We start from the raw sequence: 26,486 nt of genomic DNA, 5'->3' as shown, positions 1-26,486 counted from the left end.
GGCTGCCTGGCACTCAGGGGATGCTTTGAACTCGGGGGGCTGTGTCACTCTTGGACCCCCACTTGCAGAGGCATCGATTATGTCCAGTGACCACCTGAACAGCAGCACACTGCAGGAGGCTCAGTTTAAAGACCTGTTCTTAAGAAAAGGTACATTTTCCAAGGCCCAATGTGGATGGTGTCTGCTCGGTTGGGTTTGCTGTGGCTTTCCTTGGAGTTTATTCTGAGGGCAGAGTTGAGCAGAGGAGAAGCTCTTTCTTGCGAAGTTTGAGGGGTCTGTCTGCTCAGAGCATGAGGGCCTGGGGCTCCCTTGAGGAAGATGCATCTCAGCTTCTCCTTTCTCTTTTGTTCCTATGGAAGACGTTAGGAATAAATGCCCAGGTTTGTTGCTTTGGAGTTTTGTTTTCTATTCTAATGCTCCTTATGTGAGGCTAAAACCTCTCCTTGAAATGCTGTCACTTATCTAATGGGTACTTGTTTTCTTTTTCTTTCTTTCTTTTTTTTTTTAACCCCAAGTTGTTGAAAACAGCATTTGAAAGAAAAGATCTATTTCTCAGGATGTGAGTCGTTCACCGAATAGTTTTTTAGGTCATCAGAGCAGTGACAGTAGCTGTAAGGAAAGAGATCTGTGACTCCAGGGGACAGAGAGCCGAAGAAAACAAGGGGCAGCCAGTGGACAGATGGGGGTGAGCACACGTGGGCTGTGTCTCCTGGCACACTTTCCTAAAGTGATAGTGTGAGGGTGGCTGAGGGTGGATTTTAAATGACTCCTACAGGGGGATTACAGTTTCGTGTATGTATTTTTCCCATTTATAGCACAGCAGAGGGGTAGATTGTTAAAAGGTTTGAAATTGTTCTTCCTTCTCTGCTGGTTTTGCAGGAAGTCCTGCCAGTCATCTTTGACTGGAACATATTCAGGCAGATTTCTCTCTTAAGTGATCACAAAACTCTATGATCTAATGTGCATGTTGCAGAGTCCTTGTGCTGGGTGAAGACATGGCCCTTCATGGGTTCAGAAGCTGTCACTACAGCAGGACACTTGTGGACTTGTCCCCTAGTCACTGTTCATGGCTGTAGCTGACCTCGGGCTGTATCAGGGGTGTGCTGTGCCACCGCGGCCCCTCACTTTCATCTCTCCACTTACAAAAGCCTAGGTGTCATGTTCTGATTCTGTCATCATGCAAAATGTTTTACATAAATATGGGAGAATAAATAGGAGGTAAATTAACAGATAACTTATAACAGCCATGAGACTCTTTTTCTAGCTATAGTTCACACTTCTTCAGAGTAGTAATGGTTGAATAATTATCACAAAATATGAAAACGTTTAGCAAAACTTCAGCTGCTATTAGTTGTCAGTGTCTAGTGCAAGACACTATTTGGGCAGACAAGGCCATCGGAATCCCTTCCTTCTGAAGGACACCAGATGGGTGCCAGGCACTTGGCACCGGCTGAGAGCACTGGAGATGAGCAAGATGCCATCCCAGGGCTCACTCTCTAGGGGAAGAAAACCAGAACATGGGCACAAACAAGACAGTGATAAGTTGCAACAGGGTTCAAAGGGTGTTGTTGGGGCTTAGGAAGGAGATGATAAAGGGAGATAAAGGGAGCAGCTGACACCAAACCCAGGTGTTTCGGGGCGGGGAGGCTTTTCCATTCCTGTTGTTCTGCTTGTAGCGTAGAGTTGCCAATCCACCTCTGAGGAAAACAAAACTCAAAATGTGTAATGTAGTCAGTATGATGATAGCTCTTACTGCTTTGCTTCTGAACTTCAAGCTGCGAAGTCATTCTTATAACACAGGCTGAATTTTCCCCCCTCAATCATGGTGTGTAATGAGTGTGAATTTTCTTCAACCATTAAAATCTTCAAGAGTATTTTTATACTAAACAGTTCACAAACTTGAGGCAATTATAGTCTAAGTAGATTCTAGCTCCTGACCCTCCCCCCCATCTTCTTGCTCCACTGCTGCCTGGTCTCTGTAAGGATTTTGGAAAGAATTAGCCAGTCTTTAGGAACATTCAGCAATTTAAAAGTGCCACAGAGTCATAAATAAAGACAGTCATCTTATCACCACACCCGTCTCTGCTGAAGAGGACAGAGACAGGAAGGAAGCAGAAGCACAGACAAGTTTGTTGTGCAGAAGCCATGTAAGATAGCCACGAGGTGGAGGGGTGTCCATGGTGGGGACCTGGGGAGTGTGCTGGCAAGGGGTTGTCTGGAGGCGAGATTCTGCCATGTCCCCAGGGCCCCAGGAGACCCTGGTTGGGGAATAAGGTGGAGGGGGCAGCTGCTGTTGGGAGCGTGGGTGGGGTGAGCCACTCTTTGCTGCATTGAGGTTCCACGTGGCACCTTTTCTGGATCCCACCAAGATGTTTACTTGGTCTGGAGAAAGGCAGGGGTGAACGAGGCCTGGCCTCATTAGAGGGCTTGAGAGCACATGTTACATGTCTGGAGATCAAAGAGCAACTAAATGCACAGAAAATAGGGAAAAAATAGGGAAAGTCTGGTGAGTGGTGAGGAAGGACCTGCTGGAAGTTGTGTTAACTGCCCACAAGCAAGTGTGTGCATGTGTTGGAGCTAAGGCAAGGACAGCCACACCGCTGAGCACCCTGAGCACAGCGCAGACGCTCGTGCCCCCAGGATAATGCAGCCCCCACTGAGTTGGGGGAGGACACAGGCTTACGCCCTGCTGTGCCTCTGTTCCTGTAACTCTCCACTTTGCAGCTGGACTTCCCTGGACCCGTATCCATGGAAACAGAGAGACCCCATCCCTGCTGTCATCACCATGTGCAGTGAGAGAATAAGACGCTACACTCCCTCCTGCTTCTCAAAGCTGGATTCCTGGTCACCGGGACTCACTCCCTGCCGCCTCTTGAACTACAGCCCCAGACAGGAGGGGTGAAAATTTGACTTTGGCCTGACATTCTTCCCTGTGTGCCCTGTTTTTTGGCATTTTTCTGTGGACATCAAGGGCTATTGAAATCAAGGAAAACTGACTAGTGGTTTGTGTTCAGAATTCACAGAAGACGCATGAAAACCCAAAGCATCCTATTATTTTCCCAGAATGCTACTATTCTTGCGGGTTTTAAAACTTTAATAGTTTTTCTAGAAGTTATTCTCTTCTTTGCCTTCCCTTTACAGCCCCCTTCCAAAAATACCCCCCAAATCAAAACCCCAGCTCTCTCTCTGATCCATGCGCAGCCCCGTCCCACTGCATGAGGACAGGCCACAGGCAGGCAATATGATTCTCCTGTTCCAAATGAATGGAGGCTGGACACGGTAGCTCAAGCTTATAATTTCAGCACTCTGGGAGGCTGAGGCAGAAGGATTGCTTGAGCTCAAGATTTAGAGACCAGCCTGAGCAAGTGTGAGACCCTGACTCTACTAAAATTAGAAAAAAAACTAGCTGGGTGTGTCACAGTGGGCGCCTGTAGTCCCAGCCACTCAGGAGGCTGAGGCAAGAGGATCACTTGAGCCCAAGAGTTTGAGGTTGCTGTGAGCTATGATACCACAACACTACCCAGGGTGACAGAATTAGTTTCTGTCTAAAAAAAGAAAAAAAAAAAAAGAATGAACAGGTATGGGATAGCACGCGCAGGGCAAGGGCTGCTTACACACCCAATCGTGAGTCTGAAGGGGACTCAAGGGCCTCCAGGGCTGGATGGTGTCCTGCCTGTTCTTGGACCCTCTCTCTGTTCACTGAAGTTCCCACTTGGAGAGTGTGCTAGACCCTGCTTGGGAGAGTGTTTATAGCCCTGAAGAGAGTGAAACTTCCATGTTTCTTGCTTTCTAAGATCTGTCTCCTGAGATTAAAGGACAAGGAGGTCGTCTGTTTCTGGTGATGACTTTGCCCAGAGTTCAAAGCCAAGGCCTGCTGCCCATATGCCTGCAGGATGGCAGCCCCCTGGCAGGCTCTCGCCAGCCCCCGACACATGGTGGGGCTTCAGGAGCAGCACAGGCCACCCAGACATGTACTAGAGACTTAGTGGTTAGGATGGTGGCTTCTGCGCCCGGGTATCACTGGGGTCTGTCTTGCCTACAGTAAGAGCTGCCTCTGATACCCGGTGCTCAGTGCTGCAGGGTGTCAGGCTCTTGCCAGATTCCTACCACACTAGGGTGTTGGCTAGGCATTCCTGCGAGGCCACTGGCTCAGTGCGGAGCCCCCTGGGGACCCTGTACCTGCTTCTGTGACCCTGTGACCTCAACCTAAGCCAGGCAAGTTCTGCACTACTTGAGTGCCTGTGATGCTGCTTCCTGCATGCTGGAGACATACCTGCTGAGGCCATGTATGACTCATGTGAAAACTCAGGGCAATAGCACAAGTGCAGGCATTACCACAAGGACAGAGCAGGTCCACAAGTGTGGTTGGTTTATAAGAATGCAGGGGACACTCAGCTTGAGAGCATGTGGTTCTCCTTGAAAGAAAGATGGTGGGAACGTAACATTTTTTTTGTTTTGAGACAGAGCCTCAAGCTGTCCCCCTGGATAGAGTGCCCTGGCATCACAGCTCACAACTCCAACTCCTGGGCTCCAGCGATTCTCCTGCCTCTGCCTCCCAAGTAGCTGGGACTACAGGCACCTGCCACAACGCCCAGCCATTTTTTGGTTGCAGCCATCATTGTTGTTTGGCGGGCCCAGGCTGGATTCGGACCTACCAGCTCAGGTGTATGTGGCTGGCGCCTTAGTTGCTTGAGCCACAGGCACCAAGCCGGGAACTTAATTTTTAGAGTCATTCCATACGCTGTTCCACACAGCTGAGCTCTCTCTCAACCTTGCTTAAATTTTTAAATAAGATTTTAGATCAGATGATGTATACCTTTCAGATGACAGCAAACATTCTATGTACTGTCTCAGACCAAAAGAGAAATGAAAACCAGCGCAAAGGGAAATCTAACCATAAAGGTACAAACCCCAAAACTCTTAGGCAAAAGCATTTTTAGAAAATTGAAGAAGGCTTTCCTTATCAAACAGAATGATTAGAAACCATAAAGGAAAAGGCAGTATTTGATGGCATAATAATTTAAGTCATCTATAAAGAAACTCACAGCCAAGTTTAAAGAAAGGGCAGAGTGGGAGAAAAACATTTGCAATGTATGTAACAAAGATTTGCAGGCATAATATGTAAAGACTTTTTATAAATACGTGTAAAATGAGAAAACTACAATTAAGCTAATATGAACTAATGTGATTATGAAATACTTGAAGAAAAATACAAATTACCATAGCCACAGCAAAAGATCTGAAATTATCTGGACTTGGAGAAATACAAATGGAAACAGCTGCACGTTTTTGCCCATCACATTGGAACAAATTAAAAGGACTGGTTTTTGGTGTGGGAAATATGCCCTCTTCCTGGTGAGAGCCTAAATTCTCACAGGCAAGTTTATAAAAATAAGATAGGTTCTCAGTAGCCATAGATATTAAAAATGATTATGCCCTTTGCTCAGAAATTTCGCTTTTAGAAATCTTTCCTACAAATAACATGGCAACACACACAATCCTTGAGTCATAATAGAAAAAAGAAAAAAGGGTGGCACCAGTGGCTCAAAGGAGTAGGGTGCTGGCCCCATATACCGGAGGTGATGGGTTCAAACCTGGCCCTGGCCCAAAACTTAAAAAAAAAGAGGCTGGCGCAGTGGCTCACACCTGAGATCCTAGCACTTTGGAAGACCAAGGTGAGAGGATCATTTGAGGCCAAGAGTTGGAGACCAGCCTAAGCAAGAATAAGACCCTATCTCTATAAAAAAAAGAAAGAGACAGAGAGAAAAAGACAAGGAAAGAGAGAAAACCACCTACTTGAACAGTCACTTCTTAGAGAACAGAAGTTCTAGTACATTTATACTGTGGCACAAAGAGCCACCATAAAGAGCGAGTTGGTATATGTGTGTCTTGTTTAGAGACATCTGTGATATATTAAGTGGAAAAAAAGCTGAACAATATATTTATACAATGACCCTTCACTTGGGAAGCAGCTGCACACTCAGCAGTGGGGGCACTTCCCTAGGATGGGTGGGGATGGAAAAGGGAACTTTGGGTTCTGTCGCCTTCTGTATTGTTTAAGTTTTCAAGAAGTTTTTATTACTTTTATAATGAAAATACTTTTAAAATAATATATGAAAAATGCCCATAGACTTAGGAAAATATAATTTGATTCTCTTTGCTACCAACGCTGGTCTGCATGGCTTTTCATGTTTAGGCAATGGCAGGGTGCAAAGTCAGCCTCTGTGGGAGGAACTGACCGGGTGAGGGTCTGGATCCTTCACTGTCGCCATCACTCTCCTCTTTCCATGTTCATAAAACAATGAAGTTTCATCAAGAAAATGTTTGTGCATCCCTGGGCATACTTTAACCTGAGAGACAATTTGTGAATACTCTGCTATTTATTCAGAAAATAAGCATTGGTAAAACAGGGCATTATTTAGGGTTTAGCCTTCAACATATATCTGCAGTCTCTGCCCTAAACAGAGCTAGCTCCCCACTTCCTTTCATGTGTGTCCCGGGGCAAGGGCTCTTGTGCTGGTGTCTCCTGCACAGACCTCAGGGCTTCTTGGAGGCACCTCTGGTGCTCTGCAGACCCCAGGGGCCTAGTCCTGTCTGCAGTGGCTCCCACCTGTGCAGGTGGCCTATTATCTGGGCCTGCTGGGGTGTGCTCTCAAGTCATTCACTGATTCACAAGTTACTGATTGAACCTCCTAACTGCCTTTTGCATCCCAAGGAATGAAGTGGCAGCTCTGGACATGTGCCCAGAGAAGTGTCCCATGGCGTATGGGTGTGGAGTCCTGAGGAACACAGGGCCAAAGCCAGGGCATCCCAGACACAAGACAGTCACTTGCAGGGGTAGAGGGGTCAAGACAGTGCCTTGGGTAACAGCACAGCACTCCTCATAGCCCATCTCCACGTAGTGGCGTAGGCCCCAAGTCTTTGCTTGCTGACCAGGAGCAAGGTTGGCCTTTGTCAGAGGCCCTGCTAGGAACAGTGTTTATGAGCCCTGGAGAGCTTTTCCCCTAGAGATGGGTCCCTGACATCCAGAGCAGCAGCAGCACTCATGGGATGCAGTGACCCCCAACATGGCCTTGCCACTCTAGCTCTAGAGTGGCCCTGGCCCTCGAGTTGCCCATGTCTGCAGGGATGGGGGATATCCCCAGGCCTCCTGCTGCTGCCAGGGCTATGCTAGGAGGTCTGCTGGGCTCAGTATGTGGCTCTCATTCTATGGGATAGCCCAGGCCCAATCTCTCCACCTGCCCTCACTCAGCCCCTCTGGTGCCCAGGGTGTGGGTGGCAGGTGCACACACAGCTGCAGTTCTTCGGGAGGGAGCTCAGCCCCTGCTCATGCTACCACCCTGGGCATGTGTGGGTGCCTTGAAGGATGTGCCTCCCCACTGGCCTGGACTGCAACTGTGGCAGACATGTGTGTGTGTATGTGTATAGGTCTGTGCCTTGAGTCCAAGACATGGAAGCCGGTGACAGCGTTCTCCCCTCTTTCTCCATCCCTTCTTCATATTCATAGCTCCCCAGAGCTGGGCCCCATCCTCCTCACAGAGAGGGGAAAGCAAGGGAGAGCCTTGCCCACCTCTTACCCTAGTCCTCCCTTTCAGTGTTGGGGGCTTGAGTGAAGCAGCTGGGCCGTCCTCAGCAGAGCTGGTGCTGGGAGCAGAAAGCAGGAAGGCCTGAGCACTGACCTGCATCCTCCTTGACAGGTGTGACTCACCTGTGTCTGACCACCAGCCTCTGGTGCTGTGGCCTGGAGTCAGTGTGTGGGAGGCGAGTGTCAGTGGTGTCCAGGATCCTTTTGTAATGGTGCTGTCAGAAACACAGACGTGACCTGACTGCTCACCAAGCCTCCACAGGACTGGGAACAGTGCAGGCATGTTTCCGGCTCATCTGTGGAGGTGCAGCCTGAGTGCTGTGCTGTCTTTGTGGTAATGTTGGTTTCCCGTCAGTCTGCTGGTTCCCAAGTGGATGTGCTCTGAGAAACAGCTTCACCTTAAAGATGGACTTAATTTTTGTAGAGCAATTACATTGGGAGAAATAGCTCCAGTTTTGGAAGACCTTCTCAGCTCCCCTGGGTGGGGGAGTGGAGGTGTCATCTGGCATAGGGGGCAGGTGACAGGAGCCCCAGGCTTTCCACCCTCAAGAGGAGGTGGCACCCAAGCCTGACCAATGCACAGAGTGTCCCACAGTGACACTGGCCTGGACTTGGAATTCCTGCGTGGGATCTGGGGACAGTGACAGCAATACCTCTAGAGGTCTGTAGGGCCAGCAGAACACATTTCTTTAAGTCCCCTACATCACAGTTGCAAAGACAAGGTCTGTGCATCAGACGGAGCACCAAAGTCTGCAGGGCACAGCCCCACTCTCAGGTCTCCCTTTTATCAAAGTGTTCATAGAATGTTACTGGCTGCACATAGTGTTTCAAGCCTGTAATCCCAGCACCTAGGGAGACCTAGGCAAGAGCATCACTTAGGACCCAGGAGTTCAAGACTAGCTTGGGTAACATAGCCAAACTCCATCACTGCCAAAAAAACTAAAAAAGGCAAAGATCCCCCCCCCCCCAAAAAAAAGCAACAACATCTGCTGGGGGCTTTGGCTTTGGGCAGCAGCCCAGGTCCAGTGCCATGTATGGCCAGAAGCACATAGTCCTGGGTCTGACACCCTGCCCAGCCCTGCATGGCCTCAGCCCTGCCTTAGTGCCCCCCTCTCCACTGTGGCTGGGCCATTGCAACACACGAGGTCCTCTTGAGGACCAGATGTTTGCAGGAGCCCTTCACAGCCTAGTGGCCATAGCCAGGCTGGTACCTGGAGCTGGCAGCAGCTGGGGAACAGGTGTGGGCCAGTGGGCAGCTGTCTAACCCACTCACTCTCCTTTCCCACTGCAGCGGAGCTGGAATTTGCCCAGATCATCATCATTGTCGTGGTGGTCACAGTGATGGTCGTGGTGATCGTCTGCCTGCTGAATCACTACAAAGTCTCCACGCGCTCCTTCATCCACCGCCCAGGCCAGGGCAGGCAGCAGGAGGACGGGCTGCAGCAGGTGAGTGCCTGGCTGCCCTGGGCTCTTGCTGCCAGGCAGGTGCAGGAGGACAGGATGCAGGTGGCCCCCCGGGTCAGTCCCTACAGTTCAGCAGAGACTTTCTGTTGATGTTCTAATGTTTAGCAAAGTGTATAGGTCGTGTGGTGAGCACCTGGTCACAGAAGAAACAGGACAACCCCTGGAAGTCCCACAGCTGCACCCAGGCTTCCTGGGGTCCATGCAGGTTGGGCTTTGGCCAAGGGGTCACACCATGGATGCACTCTGATGTGGGCTCTGTCACCAGTGTTGGGTTTGTGAAATGGTCTGTGTTGTGAGGAGCTTGGTCCTGGAGGTGCTCCTCCCATGACAGACCACTTGGCAAGGCCCCAGCAGCCTCCTGGGGTTGTAGTCACACAGCAGTGCTGTTGACCCTGGGAGAGGAGGGCTGCTGTAGCATGCTGTCCCGGGCCTGTCATACTGTGACCCAGTGGCTTTGGCCAGAGGTTTAGGGCGGGGAGTTCAGGTGAGTACCAGCCCTGACTTCAGTTATGGTTAGTGGTTAGTGGTGGCAGAATCCCCCCCACCCCTGCCCCATTCAGTGCTGGGCTTGCTGACAGCAGGAAGCATCTTTATTTGACATCTCTGTTCAGGGCCAAGGCCATGCAACTCTCACTCCTGCCCTAACTGAGGGAGGCCGTTGTGATGGGGTATAGCATCCAGGGGGTATTGTGCTTCACGGGGCATGGGCCTGGCGAGCTGTGGGTGAAGAAGAGGTGCACCATGAGTTTTGCAGCCTTCAACAGCAGGGGCAGGAGCAGGCTGGGCGCTGTGTGCCACCCTCCGACTATGGTGAAGGCTGGATGGGGCAATGGCGAGGGGCCTGACCCAGGGACAGCCCTTTCCTCTCTTGCCTCCCTGTATCGTGTTACCTCCCTCCATCCCCAGAGCAGCCCACCAGTCCCTCTGGTCCTGTTGTGTCCTCAATGGCTCCCAGGACCCTTTATCATCTGGGTAGTCTGATGGCCACAGGGCTGCGCCATCCAGATGTGCTGAGCACTCTGGCATCCTCCTGCCTATGGGTTGTCAGGGAGAGAGCTAGTTCTTCCAAAGTTGTGAGTGCACTTGTGCACACAATTTCCCCATGTATCAAGAGGGAGATGGGGAGAAAAATATTGTCCCAATAGCAGTTTCAAAGCCACAGAAGGCTCAGACATCACTGCTCTGCCTTGATTCTCTGTGAACATTGACTCCAGTCTCAGGGAAAATAAGACAGCCCCCACTTCTGCTCCAGGAGCTCCAGAACACTCAGGGTCCCTGTACAGGGGTCACAGAGAGCTCCCCCAGTCCCCTAAAAAGCACTCCCGGACTGGCCCAGGCCTCTCTGTCACCTCCCTCTCCCCGCGTCTCGGCAGGCACAGTCCTCTTGCTGTCACCATCTCTGTGGCCTCAGGTCTAGGCATTGGCACATGCAGCCACACCCTTACCAATCAAGAGGTCTGCAGGGAGGTGATTTTTAAAAGACAGAAAAGCAAAAATCTAAATGTGCCTTTACTTGAACAGCGTCATCTATGTTCCTGGCAGGGGTGTGTGTGAGGCCCCCTACCAGGAGGGCTGGCAAGCTGGCCAGCCAGCAGGGCCTCCCTTTTCTGAAATCAAAAAGGCAGTCACACAAGCTGTAGAGGTGCCCCCAGGGCTGCCCTCTGTGCAGCAAGTGAAAGCAGGCAGTGTCTGGAGCAGTATACCTGCAGTGGTTCTGTTCCCATCTGTGCCCCCCATTTCTGTGAGTTTGGGGATCCCTCTCTGCTGTGCCCTCCTGTTTCTGAGTTAGAGGGAACCCTCCTTGCTGTGCGCTCCTGTTTCTGTGAGTTTGGGGGAGCCTTCCCTGCTGCACCCCTATTGCCATGAGTTTGGGAAATCCCTCCCTGCTGCACCCCCATTTCCATGAGTTTGGGGAAGCCCTCTCTGCAGTGCCCCTCTGTGTCTATGAGTTTGGGGGAGCCCTCCTGCTGCGTGCTGCTTCTCCTGAGTGATCCAGAACTGGGTGCTGTTACTCTCCAAGGCATGGGTCTCCCCCTCAATCAAATGGGACTGTGGGAGTTGTCACCCCCACAGGGCCTCTGTGCAGTGTCCACAAAACTCAGGTGTGCGTCACATGGGCGCCAGAGCAGCTTGGCCCAGGCTCAGCTCCACCCTCTGACCAGGACCGTTAGCCTGGTTGATGGCTCTCAAAAAGACAAGAGAGCAGAGGAAGGGACCTTCCATCTCCCTGCAGCCCTGCCCTGAGAGTACCCACCTACTTGAGCCTCCTGCTCCCATATCCCTCCTCCTCCTCCCGAGCCCCTGTGAAGGGACACCCTCCCCTTCCCACCACCCTAGGAGAGCAGTCAGAGAATCTGCCAAAGGTAAGTTTATCCCCAAGGGCATATTTGACAATTTCTGGACAGGTTTTTTGCTGTCCCAAGGGTACTACAGGGATGCTCTAAACAATGCATGGGCAGCCCAGACATAGAACTCTGTGACCAGACGTGAGCAGTGCCACTGGACAAACCCATCCCGCCATGTGCGAGGCCTGCCCAGCCCAGAGGCGTTCGTTGGCAGGAGAAGCCACCTGCTCCCACGGCTGGTCTGCCTGGCCGGCTCTAAGGTGTCCACATGGCCTGACAGCCCAGGGGCAGAGTAGTCTGGACCACTGCCTTGGGAGCAGTCTCCTGGTCTCTCTAATGGCCTCTATGATCCAGCCACTCCGTGGACACTGTCAGTGGTGGGCACGGAATAAGTTAAGGAGGACACAGTGGTCATACCCTGTTCCTACTATGAGTAGCATCTGCAGACTTGCCATTCTCTCCATCTTGCTGGCCATATGTGTGTGGTGGGGAAGGGGTCCTGGGGGCAGCGGGGCAGTTTGGGAAGGGCACTGCATCTCTTCCACCAGCCTGGGCCTGGCTGTGGGCTGTTCCAGGTTGCAATCCCAGGCTGTGCAACTGCATCCCATGAGCACCGACTCCCTCCGTGGGCTGGAGGGGTGGGGCTGAGCAGGTGGCATCAGGGGTTTGTTCCCACTGACACAGCTCCACTGCCACTGGCCTTCCAGGCTCTGCATCTTGCCAAGCAGTCTGTGGGGGTGACCATGTGTCAGGTTTTGTCAGCATGTGAGCCCCCAGTTCCCCACCCCTCTCTAGCACCCCATGTTCCTGAGAGCCACAAGCCCTGCTCGTGGGCAGCCTTGGTGCCACACCCCTTGCCCCTGCCCCAATCTAGAACCTTGGAAAAATAGTTATCAGGGAAATAGCAGCAGCACAATTGGGTCTCACTTTTAAGGAGGAGGCCGAGGTTTGGTTGAGGAAGCCTCCCTGCCAGAGCATGGGGGCCTCTCCTCAGTAGCAGGAACAGCTGACAAGATAGGACTACAGGAACTCTGAGCACCCTTGGTTCTTGGGGACAGTCCTTCTATGAGAAATGGTGGCTGGGCCAGCTGCTGCCCCATCCTCTCCTGTGGAAGTGCATGGGGTTTGCTCTTGTGCAGTCACAGGGGAGCAGTGATAGTGCCCCAGACGCTCCAGTGACCTCCCTCCTCAATCCTTTGCTTTCTGTCTCTGACAATGTGTCTCTCAAGGCCAATCAGTCTCTGTCACCATGCAGTGTCTGGAGACTCTGTCTGCTCCAGAGGAGCCTAGGGTGGCACGGTCCTAGCCCTGAATTTGCTAGAAGCTGCCATTTCTGGATGAAATTGGAAAATAGCAGCCCAGGCTTCAATTATCAGAAACGTTAGTCCTTATGTGTTCTTTCTGAGGGGGCTCAACTTGCTGTTTAGCGTCTGGTTTATGTGATTCAGAGCTTTGAAACCATCTAGATTTCTTTTCATTATTGTAGACCACCAGGTGATAGGAGAACAATAAAGGTGCATAAGTATTCCAGACACAGTGTCCTGAGGGCCTGGGGTGTCCTCCTGACACCCTGAACCCCATACCAACAGCCCACACAGAGGAACAGGAGAGGGACAGGACCCTTACTGAAATTGTGGATATCCAGCTGTTTTTAACCTATAAAACAGTAATTTCAATTAAAAAATTAACAAAATGAACTAAGGCAGGTATCTCTTCATTACCAGCTGTGGCCATGCTTAAACCAACTGCAAAGGTCCAGGTGCCTGGTCTCCCCGTGGGGCGTGTCCTCTGGCAGCTCTAGAAAGAGCAGCAACAGGCTGGTACCTGGTAAGGCCGACAGGCACCAGCTGCATAGGCCACTGGGCGAGAGGGCGAGGCCTTGTGGGCATGGTGCTCCTGGTGCGGGGCGAGTGCTCCTCAGCCCACTGTGCCTTTCTCCACAGGACTTACAGGCATAGCTGGAGTGTGGCTGGTGTGTGTGGCTCACCCCAGGGGGTGTTCTGACAAAACCTGACCCTTTTATAATCAGGATATTTCACATAAAAATTGGAATCTCCACCTTCTCTGAAAAGGTAGCATTTGGAGCCATGCCCTGAGGCTGGAGCACTCAGGCCAAGCCTGTGCTCCCCTTGGTGTGATCCCATTGCCCTATGTGGCCCCTTGACACTGGGGCCATGTTGTTGGCATTTCTTGGTTTACATAGTGGTTGTTTTCTAGAGAAAATATTCTACAATCAGGCCTAGACCAAGAAGGCCACTGGTTTCCAGAAAAATGGGCAAGAATATTGCTGTAGAAGTAAAGGTCATTCCTCCTAGACCAGGAGTTGAGACGTCTGGGTCAGCAGTGCACGGCGTGTCCTTCACTGGCCCAGCCTGACATGGCCACTCATCTTCCCAGGCAGGCCTGGAGCCTGTGGCTGAGAGGGCAGGGGTGGCAGTGTGAGCTCTCTGGCTATTTGCAGCTCAACTGGCCACCAGTGGCCTGTCTGTTGGCCTTGGCAGTGGGGGAGGCCTGAGGATAGGCAGAGCTGGGTAGGTAGCCCACAGCAGGAGCCCCCTGCTGGGCTTTCTGGGTGGGGTAGGTGTGCAGAACCCATTCGCCTCTGGCCATGTCCCCCTACAGCCTTTCCCAAGAAGGACTTGCAGGTGGCCCCCAGGCCCAGGGGTGTCTGTGATGGGCACAGCAGCAGGGCACCACACTGCTGCCCCTTCCCACTGTTCCCGCAGAGCCGGCTCACTGTGGCCTGCTGCAGACTGTCCTGAAACAACAAAAGAGACCTGTTTTGCAGTAGGGTTCAAAAGAACAAACTAGTGGGCTTGCGATGTGATTGTAATCAATGTGTTTGTGACACGGTGCAGTAAAGGAAAGAAGGCCACAGACTCCCTCTGGCACTGCTGCTGGGATGAAAGCTGGTGGGGCCTGTTGGGGAGGAGGACTCCTGCACCATGGCTACCTCTTGCCTTTGTCCAGTAACAACTCTCCATTATTTCCTGAGTCTTGGAAACTACATTTCCAAGAGACAAATGTGCTGTGAGGGGCAGTCAGTGCCTCACTGGAAGACCCCAGCTGCTGGCCACACTGCACCTCTCTGAGTGAGCAAGGCTGTGCCCGAGATCTGGCTGCCAACATGGTCATTGGATAGGGTTTCCCCTTTGGTGTATCCAGCTGAAGCATTAGAGGATAGATAATTTCATATCACTTCAAAATGAGAACATCTCCCTTCAAATAAGAGAAACAAGAGGCCAGGCAGAGTCTGGATGAAAATGCTGGATCACAGCTGTCACTTGGCAGGTCCCTGGTAGCAGCAGGTGACCCCGGCAGCAGCCAGGGTTGGTCTTCCACCTGAACTGTCACTGCAGTTCTGGGATACTTTTAGAGTCATTTGTGTGTGGGAGTGTATTTTGTTTTTTGTGTGTTTTTTTTAATGTGATGTCATGTCTTCCTTTTTTCCTCTCTGTTCCCTGAGGATAAGTTTTTCATACCAACCAAAATCCACTTAGAACTATGTCTACTGTGTGATTTGGGTGACTGAGCTAAATGGTGCAGTGTTGGTACAAAGTCAGAGTGACTCTTTAACACTGATGTTTTCTAAGGTACAGACTGGCACTGTGAAGAAAGGACAAGACGGCCCCCTGGCAAATGACTGTCTCTGGGGAGGGGGTTGGACAAGGCAGCCCTGCTTTGTGTCCGTCTGCCTTTCTTCATAGGAACATATCCTGTATCACTGCTGCAGTTATAAAATGCTTTTTTTTACATGAACTGGTATGGAAGGCAGTTCCAGTAATCAATAGTGTCCACAGGACTTTGTATTGTGGCAAAAAAAAAAATAGTATTTTTAGGTAAAATGCACAGAAAATTTTATAAACAAATGTGTAATTACTTTTCAAACATGTAAGGCATAGCATTAGTAATCTGATAGTAAAGTTTGTTTTTTATGTAGTCCTTGAAAGGCAGAAAGGTTTGTTTTGAAAAATAAAAAAGTAAAAAAATTCTCTCTTCTGGCTCAGTGTTGTGACCAGGGTGAAGCATCCCTCTCCATACCTGGTGTCCTTCTGGGGCTGCGCCTGCTGCCTGCTGAGGCTGGGGTGCAGCTCCCCATGGAGTTTTCTCACACCCAGGCCCATTGCTCTTAAGTCTGACTGCTCCCTTCCCCCAGCACCATGCGCAGACCTTCTTCACTGTATTGTTTTATAGATAGAAAGGATTCCCTTTCTCTTCTTCCCAAAAGACCTTCCTGGATGATCTTTCTCTTAAGGGATGTGCCCTAGATTGAGTAGGGCTGGGAGGGAAACAGCATTTAGAAGAAGGCTGCTGATGGGTTCCCAGAAGGGGAAGTGCGGGGATGCTGGGGTGACAGCTGCTGAGGGAGGACCAGTTCCATGACGGTGCTGCTGCTGCCATCTAGAGTGCAAAGACGGCAGTCAAGGACTTGGATGGTGGAGAGATTGCACCAGAAAAGGGAGGAACCAAGAGAAATTTTATTTTATCAGAAGGTAGAGGTGTTGCTGAACATCCAAAGATCAATTCTATTTCTGCTTTGGAATTCTCAACCTTAAATGGGGGAAAAATATATTTCCAACTATTTGAGGTCAAATAATACATCTATTCTCTGGAAGGAACCCGTGGACAGAAGTCAGAATATCCCACAGAGGCTGTGCTCAGCACATACTGGCTGTGTCAGCTGCAGAGACAGGACCTCAGTTTGTCCTCCTGTTCCCCTTGTTGGCTTAGATCAGAGGCCTTTCAGCTGCCCCTGGCTGTGGAGAGCAGGAAAAAACGTGTTCTACATCAGGACATGCGATCTTCATGTGCACGATGAAGGCAAAAGTTTTGCAGAATGATACTTACAGGGTACCCAGATAGGTTCTGTTATGTTTTATTTTTTGGAATTCTGTCCATGACCCACATAAATTGATTTTCCATCTCTCTGAGAGGTTGCAAAACACAGTTTGGAAAACATTGCATTGCATGCTTTCCCTGGTTGTTTCTGGTCCCCAAGTCTAATGATTCCTGTGGTCCTGTGTGTGTGGAAAGGAGAGTTTAGCTGAGAGCATAAACACAGTGGGGGTCAGGGGGTGGGGGTAGCCTCGCACATGGTCACAGTGCCCATGGACCAGAGGCAGCAGACCCCACCCACAGATTTCAGTCCTGGCCATGGATTACTCACTTTTGATAATGTAAGACCTATCAGTGGATGAAAGATGACCCAAGAGATAAAGAAATGAAAAGGATTGTAAGGTACTAAGAACAATTATGCCCACAAAGTGGATAACCCTAGAATCACCCTATCAAATGGAATCATGAAGAAATAGAAAATATGAATAGATCTATAATTAATAAAAAGATGGTACGAATAATGAAAAGCTTCCTGACAAAGAAAGGCCCATAACCATATGGCTTCACTTGTGAATTCTACCAAACACTTAAAGAATTGTCACCAATCCTTCCAACTTACAACAAATTGAAGTGGAAACTAACTCATTCTGAGGCCAGCATTCCTGATACCAAGGCCAGATGAAGACACAAAAATGAAAACTATAGACGATTCATATTTCTTAAATATTCATATAGAAATCTTCAACAAAGTATTAGCAATAACCAGCATAATAAAAGGATTAAATACTACCACCAAGTGGGGATTTATTCCTGGAACGCATGTATTGTTCTGTACATGAAATTCAGTTGATGTCATATACCACATTAACAGAATGAAGGGGAAAAAACCACACACAGAGTCATCTCAACTGATATAGAAAAAATATTTTTTTTAGCTTCAAAATATAAACTGAAAAAAATATTTGACAAAATTCAACATCTTTTCATGATAGAAACACTTAATAAAATAAAATAAAATGGAAAGAAACTACCTTAACATCATAAAAGTTTTCTATGGAAAACCCACAGCTGACACCATATCCAGTGGTGAATGACTGAAAGCTTTTCCTCTGGAAACCTTTTCCTTCTTTCTTGGAAAGAAAGAAGTAAAATTAACTCCTTTCTTAGATGACATAATCTTATGTGTAAAAATCCCTGAAGATTCTACTGGGGGAAAACACTGTTAGAACTTACAAACAAATTTAGCAGAGTAGCAGGATACAAAATCAATGTGCAAAAATCAGTTGCATTTCTTTACACTAACAACAGTTAATAAATTAAGAATTTTGTATAATAACATCAAAATAAATGCTTAGAAATAAACTTAACCCAGGATGTAAAAGATTTGTACATTAAAAAATAGAAAATGTTGCTGAAAGAAATTTTTAAAATCACAAATAAATGAAAGACATCTCATAATCATGGATTGGAAGACTTAATATTGTTAAGATATCAATATTGCCCAAAGCAATCTGCAGATTCAGTGCCATCCCTATCAAAATCTCGATGCTTTCTTCAGAAGCAGAAAAAAATCCATTATAAAATTATCTTGTTATCTTAAATAGCCAAAATCTTGAAAAAGCATAATAGAGTTGGAGGTCTCACAGTTCCCAGTTTCAAAACTTACTACAAGGCTATAGTAATCAAAACAATATGGCACTAGCATAAAGACAGATGTACAGACCAATGAAGTAGAATAGAGAGCTCAAAAACACTCTTGAGTACATGCTCAAGTGATTTCTAGCAAGGGTTCCAAGACCACTCAGTGGGGGTTGGACAGTCTTTTCAAAAATGATGGTAGGAAATCTGGATGTCATGCTGAACCCTCATTTTATAGCACAGATTAGCTCAAAGTGGGTAAGAAACCTGAATGTAAAAACTAAAACTTTAAAGTCAGTCTTAATTTGGTTGCTATAGCCTAATACCAAAGACTAGGTGGCCTATGACCTATAGACACTTGCCGCTCACTCTGGAGGCCAGATGTCGGAGATGTTGGTGCTGGTGCGGTCAGGCTCTGCTGCAGCCCTGCAGACCATTAGCATCACACAAATCCTCACAGAGAGGAAAGGGAGTTCACCCTCTGGCCTCTTCTCGTTAGGGCACTGGTCCCATTCAGGAAAGGAAACATACCCAAAGGACATCAGTCCCCCTCCTGACACCAACATAGTGGGAGCACTTCTCACTTCCTCCCCCACCCCAAAAATGTGCCATATGGTCAGATTTAAAGAGAAAAAATTCAGTCACCATGCTCCACATCTGCACATACCATCCCTTGTCTGGAGATGTTCATACAGAAAGTAGGCAATTTTGTTTTTCTCTTTTATGCATGTTTTAGCGTCAAAGAGCTTGAGCTTGTGGAAAGTCTTCCTGTCAGTGTGGCTGTTTGTTCACCCTTCAGGGGGAAAAAATGTGAAGTAGATTCCTCAAGTGTCAAGAAGCCTGAAAATACACATCTCCAAGCCTGGGGTGCAGCTGTCCTGGGGGTGCAGCTGTCCTGGGTCTGTTTCCCACAGGAGCAAGAACTAGAAGTTCAGGCTCTCCAGAACCTCCTGATGGCTTCCAGCTCTCGGGGACCCTGGTCCTGGGGCCTGGGGCTGTGCTTGCTGGGAGCCAGCTTCTAAGATGAACTCAGAGAGGCCAAAGTGCCTCAGATGACCAACTACCCACACATGCCATTGTGCCTCTCTGGACGAAGGCTGGGCACTGTCAGAGGAGAGCATCTCCCTGGGCATGGTCAGTGCCATCCAGGATTCTGTCTACCCTGTAGATATAGAAGAAAAGCACTCTCACTCAACCCAGGGACAGTGGGGCATGAGTGATCATCTGCCACTGGTCACACTAACAGGAGAAGAACAAATAGCAGAGTGCAGCATCCCTTAGTACGCACAGGGAGTACTCTCTAAGACCCCTGACTTATCCAAAATCCAAACGTGGCAGTCCCTCAGTGGGCCCTGCAGCACCTGCATATATGAAAATCTTGGTCCCTCCATATGGGCAGATTTTGGCATCCCACAAATATGTGTTTTTTTGTGGAAAAAAAAATCCATGCGTAAGTGGACCCTTGAAGTTTAAACCTGTGTTGTTCAAGGGTCAAGTGTATTCGTTCACAATGAAGATTTTCTTTTAGAAAAAAATCCAAGCAAAAATAAAAGCTTATGACAAAATTGAATGTTACAGAGTTGTGTTTTCCCCTGTCTAGTGTCTCCCTATTTGGCCCCATGATGTCAGGAAGCAGTTGCATGGTGCAGATGAGCTGCAAGGTCCGTGCCCAGGGCAGTCTCCCCACGCTGGGTTCATGTGCTAAGAGTGCGATTGCCACCACGCAGCAGTGGCCCTGGGGCCTGTGCGGAACCTGGGGTTTTGTTGCAACCAAGTAGTCTGGAGCCTCAGAGAACTTGCCCATGAGGGGCTAGTGGTTGTTGCAGCTCTAGACCTGAGGAGAACTCCAGGGGGTATCGGAAATGAAGACAGCTTGGCATGAGCCATCTGCATGCCCTGAGCCCTTCCATTCAAAATACCACCTTTGGGACATTGTTTAAAAACTAATCCATAAAAAGGAATGTCAGTGATCTCATTATTTTTAAAGGGATTTCTTAAAAGAGATAGTGGAAAATCATCTCTCTTTCATTGTGCTTAGTAGTTACAGGCGACCACTGTCTACCAAGTGCTCACTCAAGGTGCTGGGCCAAGGAAGACGTGGCATTTGAGCCTCACAGCAACTTCTTTGTTTGGAGAGACCAAGTGAAGCCACATATTGAAGAGTGCAGGGCCAGGGTTCTCGCCTGGGTCTTTGCTACCTTGGGGTCTGCCTGTCCTCCGGTCCACACCCTCCACTGTGTAATGTTATGTTCTTGGTGGATAATCTATATTTCCTTTTTTTTTTTTTTGAGACAGAGTCTTACTCTGTTGCCCTGGATAGAGCCATGGCATCATAGCTCTCACAACCTCAAACTCCTGCACTCAAGGGATCCTCTTGCCTCAGCCTCCCTAGTAGCTGGGACTACAGGCACCCACCACAATGCCTAGCTAGTTTTACTATTTTTAGTGGAGACAGGGTCTCACTCTAACTCAGGCAGGACTCAAACTCCTGAGCTCACAGGATCGACCTGCCTCAGCCTCCCATAGTGCTGGGATTACAGGTGCGATCCACCATGCTGGGCCTGTATGTCCTTTCTTAATAGTCAGTGCCTTTGTTCCAGGGAAAAACTGGGGAATAAGAAACATGCAGAGAGGCTAAAGAACTTTTAGAACTCTGGTTAGTCTCTCAGTCTGGTTTTTCTGCATAGCAGCCTGGGGCACAGAACTGGGACAACAGCCTTCCTGGAGGCTGGCCTCAATCCACTCAGCACAGTGGCTCATAGTCACTATGTCCCCTACCTACCATGTGGGTGAAGGCATGAAAAGATAATTCCTATAAAAGTGAATAATTTGGGGGAGGGGCCATTCTCAGTGAAAAGAAAATAAATTATTTTGTAGTTATCATTTTTATTTGTGAATTATACTTCAATAAAGCTGGAAAAAGTAGTGGTGGCAGAGGGAAGGACTGATAGTCTACGCATGGAGAACATGTGATTGTAGCTGCACAGACTTAACACGTGGTAGTGAATGGGCATGTGAACAAAGAAATCTGTCCTGGTATTAGGGTGATGGGTAGAGCATTGTGCCTTCCTCACAGCTCACAGCACCTCAAACTCCTGGACTCAGGTGATCCTGCTGCCTCAGCCTCCCGAGTAGCTGGGACTACAGGTGCCTACCACAATGCCCAGCTATTTTTAGAGACTGAGTCTTACTCTTGTTCAGGCTGGTCTCAAACTTCTGAGCTCAAGCAGCCCACCTGCCTCAACCTCCCAGAGTGCTGGGATTACAGGTGTGAGCCATCATGTCTGGCCTTGCTGATTATTCTTGCAAAAAGCAAAATCTAGGCAAGGAAATCCCCATCTCCAGGCCGTACCCACTGGCAGATGTGCAGCAGTGTCCCAACAAGGCAGGAAGGGCCTGAACTCTGTTACCCGTGCCTGACGCTCTTCCTGTTTGAAAGAACCAGGCTTGTTTCCTAGGCTTGGGGGACCTCAAGGCAGGACACTTTATCCCACCTAGAAAAATGTTTAGAAAACAGTGGTGCTCTGGTTGAGAACAGCAGGAGCAGATGGTTGCGCATTGTGCACAGGCCGGGTAAGGCGGAGGTGTGCTGAGGAAGGCAGGAGTTCCTCTTAGGCCCTTTTTCGACCACAGGAAGTCGCTGTGGGACACGGTTAGAAAAGCATGCCCTTTAAGGCAAATGGGAGAGAGAGAACTGAGTTTCCCTATAAACTGAGGCTCCTGAGGCTGCCTGAGAAGGACAAAAAATAGTTTATTAAGGAAAGAATTTGGTTGCTTATTTAACAAATTAAACAATGCCTATGGCAAGCATGTAAGTCCTGGAAATGCATTATTTAAAAAAAACAGTCCCGGGACTCCTGGTAGTGTTGCCCGAGGCAGCAGGAGTGACGCAGGGCCAGAGTGGATCCTGTCATCACATGGCTCTGCTGTGTGTCCATGTGCTGTGTGTGTCAGTTTGTAAGTGACATTTAGGGGAAAAGATGAAGCATGTGTGTCAGCAGTCGCGTGGCAGGGGTGCTGTGATTTCCAAAGAGAAGAGTCTGCTCTGTCTGGGTCACCCTAGGGGCTGGAGAGTCTGGAGATGCGGATGCTATCCCACCACAGGGACCAAGCTGGGGCCAGGCGTGCCCACTGCAGCCGCTTACCTGATGCCTGTGCCTCAGCCCCAAGAGGGTCAGGGACTGTGGGGAGGAAGGATGGGCTTTCAGAGGTGAATGACAGCTGGTCAGAGCAGGATAAGGGAGGGGGCTGGCGACACAGAAAGAGAGGGCTGAGCAACCAGTGGGGTCTACTTCAAGGGTTTTTTTTCTTAGAAGCAGGGACCCCTGCAGTGAGGGCAGGGCTGGGCCAGAGCTCTAAGGAGGCAGGGGAGCCAGAGGCTGGACATTGGGGTGCATTGCTCTTCTAGACGCTTTGCTGGGTTTGCTCATTTCTAAGGAAACGAAGCCATTGGGGATAGTTACTGCCATGTTCTGAAGATGCACATCCCTCATGTTAGTCCCTCCCTTCTGCTATGAACTGCATGGCTGTGTGTCTGGCCTTTCCCACCTAGCTTTGATCTTCAGGTCACTGTTGATGAGGCAGACCTCAGTCTGGAGGGGAAGGGCCCCTGTGGGGGCAGTGAGGGCAGCAAGGGCAAAGTGAGGAATCTTAGAGATGCTTTGCCTGGAGCGTAGACAGATGCTCTGCCAGGGAAGTAGGTCCCCAAGGGGTTGTGCAGCTGCCACACAGGGGGTGGGTGTTTGATTTCACTTTGCCTGTCACCTGTCACCATGCCAGAACTGGCATGACCCTTACACAGTTTTATAGTCAGACCCTTAAGCTTGCCCTTCCTCTAAAACATAGCTGGCTCAGAATATATTTTTGCTGCTGGTTCCATGATGTTCTACAGTATCTTGGGAACAGGCGAATTGCTGGGTGAACACCCTGTTGGGCAATGAAGGGGTGTGTATTTATATCACAGTGCTGGCCAAAGGACAGAACAGGGTGGTCTTTGTGTCAGAGGAGCCTGGGGTGTTGTACCATGGAGGCCCTTACTTAGCTATGCTTTGGGCCCTCAGGAGATACAGTGATCACACAAGGTCAAATATGCCCATTCCTGGGCATCCAAAAATACAGGTTTCTGCCCTGCCCCATTTTAATTATGGGAACAGACCTTGCTAATAGCCAAAGCTTTGGGTTCAAGGCATTAAAAATGACCCTTAATAATGCCTGATGTTTGGGGCAGTGCCTGTGGCTCAAAGGAGTAGGCGCTAGCCCCATATACCAGAAGTGGTGGGTTCAAACCTGGCCTCGGCCACACACAAAAAAAACCTGCAAAAATATAATGCCTGATGTTTGCTTGTCACATGTCAATTTGGCCAAACATTTTTGAAAAAAAAATTTAAGCAACTAGATGTCAAGGTACATCTCACAGACTAAAGAATCAATTTACTGCAGGACCCTAGAAGGGCATTTAGCTCTGGGAACTTGGTTTTCGGCTTGAGAGCCAGCCTACGTGTCTTTGTGATAATGTGTGCTTGCCTGGGGCTGGCTGAGTGTGGTTTGATGACCTTTTTGAAATGTTTCAAGCATATAAGTATACAGACAAAGAGCTAGACCAAGACTAGCTCTACTGCAAGTCTGTCGTGGCCAGACCTAAACTTTCTTATTTTCCCTTTTGCTTACAACCTTCCCTTTATATGTGAGGGGTCAGAAGGGACCAGTTCTTTCTTGCTCCAGGGTTTGAACAGGTCTGCTATTTCCAGGCTGTATGTAACATCTCGGGCGCTGCTGCTGCATGAAACTAATGATTCTTTTCTGTTTCTTGTTCCTCACCTCCCTGACTCCCTGCCATCAGGAAGGCTGCCTGTGGCCTTCAGACAGCTCCGTGCCACAGCCAGGGCCCTCTGAGGTAAGGAGTAGACGTGGGGGCAGCCAGAGGGGTCAGGGTGGGGGTGGTGACAGCCATAGCACCAGTGGAAGGCGCTGAGGAGATAACGCTCCCGGTCTACAGCATTCTCTATAACTATGGCAAAAAGCAGGGACAGAGGGTTTCCCCTGGAACCTGATGGGGATTATTTGTGCTCATCTAAAGCTCCTTACAGAAAACATGTTGAGAATCACTGATCTTTGCATGATCCCATTCTCATAATTGCCTTGGCAAGTATGGACATGATTCATCCCCACAACTCTGAGGTTAAAATGACAACTTTTTGCCTTTAAGTTAAAAATACAGTGTGATTGTTAACAGCAAGTTGACAGCAGAATAAGAAAAAAATGGTGTACATATATGTATATATTACATGCATATATGCACATATGTATCCATACACGTGTACATGTATACATATGTGTATATATTATGTGCATGTGTATGTGTGTGTATATATGTATTTTAAAATATATATTGATATAAAAAAGATGCCAGAAATAAAAGTTAGATTTTTTAATTTTTAAAAAGATAACTGATAGGCCAGTAAGCTTCTATAAGTACTTGATAAGTGGACTCAGTGCCCTTACCCATTCATGTACCAAGTGTGAAGTTACAACTTACACTTGCCATTACAACTCAGAGCTCCTCACTGCCATTCTGCAGCAGAGTTGCCAGAGCTCTTCAGAGCCTGAGCAGCAGGAGGCCCTGCCCTGTGCTCACACTTGACCTGTGAGGAAGCCGAGGCCTGGTGATGGTGTGTGTGGTCTGTGCCGTGCTGTCACTGATTACGACACTCTTAGAATTACCGCTGTAGCTATTTGGATTCTCAGAAAATGCACACACAGCATGCACTGTAGGTCCCCTAAACCCAGGTGTCCCATTATTTGGCCATCTTGACATACTGTAGTTGGACAGGGTGTGTAGGATTGAGGAATGAAAAGAGTATGGCTTTTAACGCCCCAGAATAGTCTCTCTCTGCTTTGTTTGGGAAGTGGTGTTCACACTGGTGAGAGTCCCGACCAAGCATGAATTCCCTGATCCCATCACATTCATGGTCGTCACTGTGCCAAGAGTATCTTTAGGCTTCTCTCCCCTTTTCCTTCCAGATCATGTATGCCCCACGGTCCAGGGACCGGTTCACTGCCCCGTCCTTTATCCAGAGGGATCGATTTAGCCGCTTCCAGCCCACCTACCCCTACGTGCAGCACGAGATTGACCTTCCTCCCACCATCTCCCTGTCTGATGGCGAAGAGCCGCCTCCTTACCAGGGGCCCTGCACGCTGCAGCTCCGAGACCCTGAACAGCAGATGGAGCTCAACCGGGAGTCTGTGAGGGCCCCACCCAACCGGACCATATTTGACAGTGATTTGATAGATATTTCCATGTACAGCGGGGGCCCGTGCCCACCAAGTAGCAACTCGGGCATCAGCGCAACCACCTGCAGCAGTAATGGGAGGATGGAGGGGCCACCCCCTACATACAGTGAGGTGATGGGCCACCACCCAGGGTCTTCTTTCCTCTACCACCAGCGCAGCAATGCACAGAGAGGCAGCAGACTGCAGCTGCAGCAGAGCAATTCGGAGAGCACAATAGTACCCATCAAAGGCAAGGATAGGAAGCCTGGGAACCTGGTCTGATTCCCTCCGACATGCATGTGAATCACAGAGCGAGAAACCAAGGAGGGAAGAGGCCCTGGGGGCCCTCCTGAGCAGTGCTGTTCAGTCTTAACGTGGTACAGCTAAGTAAAACACACGAGCAAACCAGTCTTTGTTTCCGATTCCTTTTGGGGGAATTGCATGCAAACGAGACTGAAAAGATACAAACTTCCATCTTGTCTGACCGTGAACAGTGTTTATCTGGGGACAGGGGTTGGGATCGGGGAGTGGTCAGGGAAAACAGAAAGAGATGCTTTGAAGATATCATGAAATAAAACCCACAGAGGTATTTGACTTATTTAATTCTGAAGGGAGACTTTGCAGATAAATGAGGCCGGAGTGGCCTGTTTTATAATAAACTGAATAAAGAAGGAAGCATTATTCTATATTATCATGGGGAAGAATCAGCCAGTTTGCTTTTTCCCAAGGTGTGGAACTTTTATTTTGTTTTAAAAATATGAAATCAAAATTCCTGTTTTGTGTGCCAAGGTATAAAGTGGAGAAGTTAAATGAATGCAAGGAGCTAATTTGTGTTGTGATGATGTGTTTCAAAGGTTGCACTATCTTAATGTTTGAATATATATGAGGGAACTGTTGTATGGGAAGTTCTGTATGTTGTCTTTTCACCTGTGGATTGTTACTAGGCCCAAGGAATGTCCTGGAGTGTACCCCAGACTCATATAAGATCACTGGGGGTGTAGCCTAATACTTACCAACTTGCGTAAATCAAAAAGGTCATTGTTGCAAAAAATTGCAGCAAATAGCAATGCATTGCTGAAGTATTTGGAAACTTTTAGATGGGAGATAGGAAATACTAGTAAGTCTCAGCATTTCTGACTTGTTATTTGAGTTACTCTGCTACTTGTAGGCTGCGTATTTTATTGAAAATAAATCTGACACATGTGTTTCAATATCCAGTATCCTACAGTGCTGCCCTCACCCTCCAGCAGTGCCATTTCTTCAGTAATTTAGATTTTTTTCTTTCACCATAACATGACATTTATTCAGATACTTACCTTACTTTATGCAATAAATTGTTTAAAATGCAA

General features: G+C 48.7%; 1 protein-coding gene across 1 annotated transcript; it reads left to right on the top strand.

Moving 5' to 3' along the window:
- LDLRAD4 (low density lipoprotein receptor class A domain containing 4) lies at positions 1–26,486 on the top strand. The gene is made up of 4 exons (XM_003800467.3): positions 1–149; positions 8,877–9,031; positions 23,708–23,761; positions 24,889–26,486. The coding sequence occupies exons 1-4, from the start codon at positions 80–82 to the stop codon at positions 25,417–25,419; spliced, it is 810 nt and encodes a 269-aa protein (XP_003800515.2). The 5' UTR covers positions 1–79; the 3' UTR covers positions 25,420–26,486.

This window comes from Otolemur garnettii, unplaced genomic scaffold, assembly GCF_000181295.1.
Source record: "Otolemur garnettii isolate 467f Iridium unplaced genomic scaffold, OtoGar3 scaffold00176, whole genome shotgun sequence".
Taxonomy (NCBI): Eukaryota; Metazoa; Chordata; class Mammalia; order Primates; family Galagidae; genus Otolemur; species Otolemur garnettii.
The sequence above is the reverse complement of the archived record's forward strand: the minus strand, read 5'-3'. Positions and strand labels throughout refer to the sequence as shown.